This window comes from Stigmatopora nigra, chromosome 2, assembly GCF_051989575.1.
Source record: "Stigmatopora nigra isolate UIUO_SnigA chromosome 2, RoL_Snig_1.1, whole genome shotgun sequence".
NCBI classification, from domain to species: Eukaryota; Metazoa; Chordata; class Actinopteri; order Syngnathiformes; family Syngnathidae; genus Stigmatopora; species Stigmatopora nigra.
In genome coordinates this window covers 19,076,143-19,082,500 of record NC_135509.1, presented here as the reverse complement: position 1 = coordinate 19,082,500, position 6,358 = coordinate 19,076,143, and the positions used below count along the sequence as shown (strand labels likewise).

The window sequence follows — 6,358 nt, the reverse complement described above, 5'->3', positions numbered from 1 at the left end:
GATCTCAATAATTAGCATGCCAGCAAGAAATAAAACCAGTCACTCAAGTAGTCAGAGCAATACAAAAATTGAATTTAGTGCCCAGACAAGGTGCATCGAACATTTTAGAGAAAATTTTAGACTTTTATGTGCGTGTGTGTGTTGTTTTACACCTGATGGTGTTCACTCGCCTGACTTGGGTCGGGCAAGAATGGGATCGATTCCCGCTCAGTGGCGGTATGACTGTGCGAATGGTTGTGACACTCCACGTGCCCAACGGTTGACTGGCGACCAGTCTAGGGTATAGTATGCCTTTCACCCGGATAGACTTGAGAAATCCCTGAAACCCTTGCGAGGATGCACAGGGCAGATGAATGAATGTTGTTTTACAGAAAATAATTGTAAAAAGTATGCATTTGTAAGCCGAGAGGGACATTTTCCCATTACCCTTCTCATTCTCACCCTAACTGGGATTTGGCATGTCATGGCAGTCAAGCATCCAGAATACTCAACCAAAGGCCCAATCAAGCTTAAGTCATAGGCTGTTTTTTTTTTTAGTTCTCAGAGAGTATACGTTTTTTTTCTTCAATTTTCTACACACGCATTTACTCCAACTGGTTTTAACTAGCATAGTAGTCAGCACGCTTGACTGTCTACATGACATTGTGGTACTGAATATCGGCTAAGAGAAGGGGGGGCTAGATAAGGTGTGCCATGATGTCACAATTGAGACTGGTTATGTATGGATCAAGTGTAAAAAAAAAAAAACTAAAGCACTGATACATAATTTTTACATGCAATTAGGGTGTTGTCATTTCATAAACAGTGAATTTCTGACAACCACAGCTCTCAGTATTTTACTACAAGTTCAACATTTTTTCATAGTACGTAGCACAAGCATTTTGAGCAAAAGTGCTTGTTTAAAGGTTCACATGTTTTGTTATGTTTTAATTTGGAGCCGCATATATAAGATACAACTGGCTGACTTACAGTGGGGCAGCGCCGCTCACGGTAGGACGCAAAGTTCCCTTATTATACTGGCGACACTTTGAGGGAATCTAGTAGGACAATTATTTCCAATTGTTGCCTGCCTTAAACTTAATGTCCTTTATAACTCACCTAAATAATATATACATGAATTGTGTCCCAACATCTCAGTGACAAACAATATTCATTCATTTTCTGAACCGCTTTATCCTCACTAGGCTGGCGGGGGGTGCTGGAGCCTATCCCAGCTGACTTTGGGCCAGAGGCGGGGGACACCCCGCATCGGTGGCCAGCCAATCGCAGGGCACAAGCAGACGGACAACCATTCGGACTCACACCCATACCTAGGGGCAATTTAGAGTGTCCAATCAGCCTACCATACAAATCTTTGGAATGTGGGAGGAAACCGAAGTACCCGGAGAAAACCCATGCAGGCCTGGGGAGAACAAGCAAACTCCACACAGGTGGACCGACCTGGATTTGAACCCAACATACCAGAGCTTGTGCTAACCACTCAACCCGCCGGGCCGCCACACAATTGTTAGAATTATCACCAATTTAAATACAGCAGGAACAAAATGTCTGACGTGTAACCTCGGTAGGGGAATTCCGGCTGTACCTTTGAACATGTAGCTCTCTACATAGTATGCTTCGCAAGCCTGCCGGAAGAGGCTCATGTTGGATTGACAACATGAAAATAAATTGGATGTTTGGCAAGCGTCCTCATTCCCTACCCAACAGACTACGATAGGGCCCGAAATATACAGCATATGAAAATATACAAACTCTTAGCTGGTGATGGGTCTCGTATACAGGTGTACATTAAAAGATCTCTTTGACTGCCATGGCATAGTACAATAGAGAAGGATCCATTTTAAATTGGCTTTTCAGGTTACGGGTGAAAAACAATCACACAAAAAAGATATCTTTACATCTATCTTGCAAGGGTAAAATCCCAGAGAGTAAAAGATGCTTATAAATAAGAGGCAGTCCCAGACCACCCAGCTACTGATACACAAAAGTCATGTTAAATAGTAAAGGGAGCTGATTGTTATGTACACTGACAAATTAAAAAGGGACATGTTTCACTATCACGTCTGAATTCTCCCACAGAGATCCGAAAAGGTTTCTCCAATGTCATCCCAGGTGTTCATCTTCATATTAAACATATGAATGCGCAGATGCCTGGAAAAATATGTTCATAGAAGCTGGTAAAAAAACATTTAGTCCTGACTTGGAGTATGTTTGTAAGTGAGGAGCAGGCACAGTCTTACAACTCACAAAGGCAGCACCGTGTGCAGCAAACCCAAGTCTTGGGAAAGTGGGACCCGGAACTAAATCTGGAGATTTAAAATGGGCTGAGGTGATTTAAAGTAAAATAAGTCTTTCAAAAGCTACATCTTGGATCAGGGCAGAGAAGAGCTGGAATGTGAGCATTTCATCACAAGATTAAAAAAAGGAAAACAAATCCAAGCGGGGCTTCGCTCTTTTTCATTAAACAAACTCCAGAGCTAGATTTGGACCAATTGAGACACATTACAGATGACAACATATTACAGGAAGGATATACAGTGGAAAATATCCGATTTGTTACAGTATAGCAGGTCTTTAAATGTCTTCTGATTATTAAGCAAAAAAGTCTCCAATATTCACAGACAGCAGTAGCAAGGGGAGCAATAAGGTCCATAAAGCTTTCTTTTTTGGAAAACATGGAATCTTCCAAATACGAATATGTATCTATGTATATGTACGTATTGCGTATGTATTTACGCATGTCCAAGGACGCTGATTCTGATGCTTGCCGTCTGAGAATCTAAAGATGAACGTTATGAACTATTTCCAGAAGTGGTATGCTTCTTGTGTGAGTCTAACTAGCCATACAAAGAGTGTGAGCACGCACAGTCGATCACCAGGCTTCTGTGTACCGGACATCCACATCTTTCAGGTTGGGCAGTTTGGCCTGGAAAAAACAAGTGATTGTGAAACCACACAATTACAGAGCTGCCAACCTCCACCGACCACATTTCAGGAGTACCCTTGTCCCATTTCCAGAGTGAATGTTATTCATGCCAAATCGATATAAAATGTAAATAAAAATAAGCATAAGACAATTGAAATCAAACTGTTATCATGTTTTTACATTAATGGAAATATTGTTTTTGCAAACTATTGAAAATGTACAGCATAATTAAAATAAGAGTAAACAAAGTATAATTTGTTGATGATTTATTTTTGAATTCAAATTTTCACCACATTAATATAGGTTTTTCAGCTGGTTCACTGTGTCTTTCTTTACCTCCTTGATTTCTTCTTTGCTGTACTTCTGTTAATGGCAAAGTCTTTCTCTCTTGAAAGTCCATTTTGACTATACACAAAGATTCCAGCGTATTGGCAGCGATGGAACTGCGAAAATCTGTTCGGATTCTCCTGACAGCCGAAACACACTTTCGCATGTTGCAATTGAGTGTGGAATAATCAGAATCCCTCTGGCCACTTGTGATATGGGTACCCGGACATTTTGTCGACAGACACTTCTTCCCCGGACGTTTTGTCGAATGGATGTTTGGTCACCAGACAGTTTGTCGAACAGACATTTCGTCGCCGGACATTTCACCGACGGACAATTTGTCGCCGGACATTTCGTCGATGGATGATTTGTCGCAGGGTTCATCGCCGGATTCGTCCGCTCTCAAAATTATAATCATGAGAGAGAGTTTACTGTTGAAAGCTATCAACCAGGTAATCTCTTGCTCTCAAAATTATAATCATGAGAGAGATCGAGTTTGTCATTGCATTGACAATGTCAGAACATTAATATCTAATATCAAAATTATCAATAAATTGTGTTATTGGCGTATGTGTACATGTTTTTTAATTTATGTGTTCCTGGGTGACAGAACGAAACGTCCTGTTCTCGTGTGTGTGTATAGACAAACTTGCCTCGCCCGTGCCCATCCCACATTTTATACTATTATTGTCATGTCCAAACACCTCAGTTAAAGTGGTTAGATCAGAACTTCCACGCAAGCCTCTGATACACTGAATTATATAATTTTTAACCCTTATAGAGCACTCATTTAACCCATCAACTGCCATTGATGGCGCTAGACGTCTGATTCAATTTGACTGTGAGGTGCAAATGCTATTTTTGTTATTATGGCTCCACCTTGTGTTATATAATGCAAAGTTCTGATACGGTATTGATATTGTATACAATTGAAATGAGTAAAAACACTCGAGGATAGATTCTTTTTCATACCAATTATCTCGTGCATGTCATGACAGTGATAGACCCCCAATTCAAACAGGGAAGACTGGTTGTGAGTACTCATTTATCAAGATTGAGTGTGTACATGTTTTTCAATTTATGTGTTCCTGGGTGACAGAACGAAACGTCCTGTTCTCGTGTGCATAATTTTAACCCCCCCCCCCCCCCCCCCAAGACTTCCCGGGGGACAAGGTCGAACGCCCTTTCAAATTCCACAAAGCACATGAAGACTGGTTAGGCGAACTCCCACGCACTCCCGAGGACCCTGCTGAGGGTGTGGAGCTGATCCACTGTTCCACTGTCAGGACAAAAACCAAACTGGTCCTCCTGAATCCGAGATTCGACCTCCCAGCGGACCATCTTCTCCATTACGGTACTCTGAACTGCTGTTTGGTGCAAATGCACAAACAACAGTCAGGTCTCGTCCCCTCCACCCGAAGATGGATGGATGCTACCCTCTCGTCCACCGGAGTAAACCCCAACATAAAGGCACCGAGCTGGGGGGCAATAAAAATGCTCACACCCGCTCGGCGCCTCTCAGGATGAGCAACTCCAGAGTGGAAGAGTGTGTAACCCCCCTCGAGAGGAATGGTACCGGAACCCAAGCTGTGCGTAGAGGTGAGCCCGACTACTTTGAGCAAGAATTTCTCAACCTCATGTACTAGCTCAGGCTCTTTTCCAACCAGAGAGGTGACATTCCACAACCCAAGAGCCAGTTTCTACAGTCGGGGATCGGACCACCAAGTATCCCTCCTTTGGCTGCCATCCAACTGTCGACGCACCCGACCTCTTTGGGCTTTCACAAGGGTGGTGAGTTCATGTGAAGAGGAACACACATCGTCTTTTTGTGCCCCATTGATATAAGCCCAGCCACCAGGCGCTCACAGGTATACTTTAAAGAGGGTGTGATTTTATAATAAATAATGATTTTCTTCTAAAAACATAAAAGCTGTTTGAAAATAAGTGCTGAAAAATGGGAGCAAGCTGAGTACAAATGAATTAACAATTAATATGCCAAATAATGCATTCCTTTTATGATGTAAAACAAAACCTGTTGAAAACGTCAGTCATTTGTGTTGTAGCTACCTTGAGGTCCTCATATGTGTCAGCTGTAAGCTTGGTGCTGTTCATGTTGAGACTACACAAACTCTTCATGGCTGAAACAAGCAGAATTTGTTGAATGGTTAACATTCCAAAAGGGTCTTACTTAATTCATAACAAAATATATTGGCATTTAGTATTGTATGTGATATCTGCCCATAAGTGCATTTACTTACAGCTTAATGCCAGTAAACCAGCATCAGTGACAGGCGTCTCACACAGGTTCAACACCTGAAGGCAGGCCAGGTGCTCTGACAACAACCGCAGTCCTGCATCCCCAAACTGTGGAAAGACAGGGCATTTTACTGTATTTAGCAAATTATTTTTATTGTCTACAAGCAGGGAGGCCCGGCAAAACCAAAAGACAATTGTTGCGCTATTTGAAAAAAAAAAAGTCTTTTGAAAAATGGGTGTTTAACAAATAAAAGATTGAGTTTACACACTTAGAGAAGGTGAAGAAATGCTGGCCACCATAAAAAAATTCAACTCTCTACGTTGCACGGTTTGGACAAACGTAGTGAGAGAATCTTAACACACACACACATACACACACAATTTCCCACACCATTAAATCACACTTTATAAGCATTATAGACTAAATCATGACAAGAGACTACAATTGCCATATCCCTGACATCACAAGCTGCAATTTTGTAAAGGGATTGGTTTATTTAACATGCTGAATGAACGTTTATTTAATATTATCTTCAAAGTCATAAATTAAACACATGCACACCCATATGACTAGGCAGGCTGTTTTTCCAGTGTTGGAATTGTAGTCACAACACCTATATATTCCATCACTCTCAACATCTGCAACTGCCGTATCGTTGCTTTATTTCCTCTTTGTAAAAATCAGCGTCTGTCAAGTCTTCTATAGCTCTCACTTTGTGACACTGAACTCACTACTCTTCAGCTCTCTAAACACCATAATCTATCTCTGCCTCATTGGTGTTCATGTCTCTTTTCTCAACAGGCTTTACGTTTGCATTCACACAACATAAATTACATAATAATTAGATA

General features: G+C 41.4%; 1 protein-coding gene across 2 annotated transcripts in view; it reads right to left on the bottom strand.

The window, feature by feature from the left end:
- The window catches only part of cmip (c-Maf inducing protein), a 46,044-nt gene that overhangs the window by 1,763 nt on the left and 37,923 nt on the right, over positions 1-6,358 (bottom strand). For both annotated transcript variants that reach the window (XM_077742004.1, XM_077742011.1), the window contains 3 exons: positions 5,512-5,617; positions 5,321-5,391; positions 1-2,926 (listed from right to left, as the gene is read on the bottom strand). The exon at positions 1-2,926 is cut by the window's left edge and continues 1,763 nt beyond it. In XM_077742004.1, coding sequence (XP_077598130.1) covers positions 2,873-2,926; positions 5,321-5,391; positions 5,512-5,617 — 231 coding nt within the window. In that variant the 3' untranslated portion in view covers positions 1-2,872. The remainder of the gene's footprint in view (positions 2,927-5,320; positions 5,392-5,511; positions 5,618-6,358) is intronic.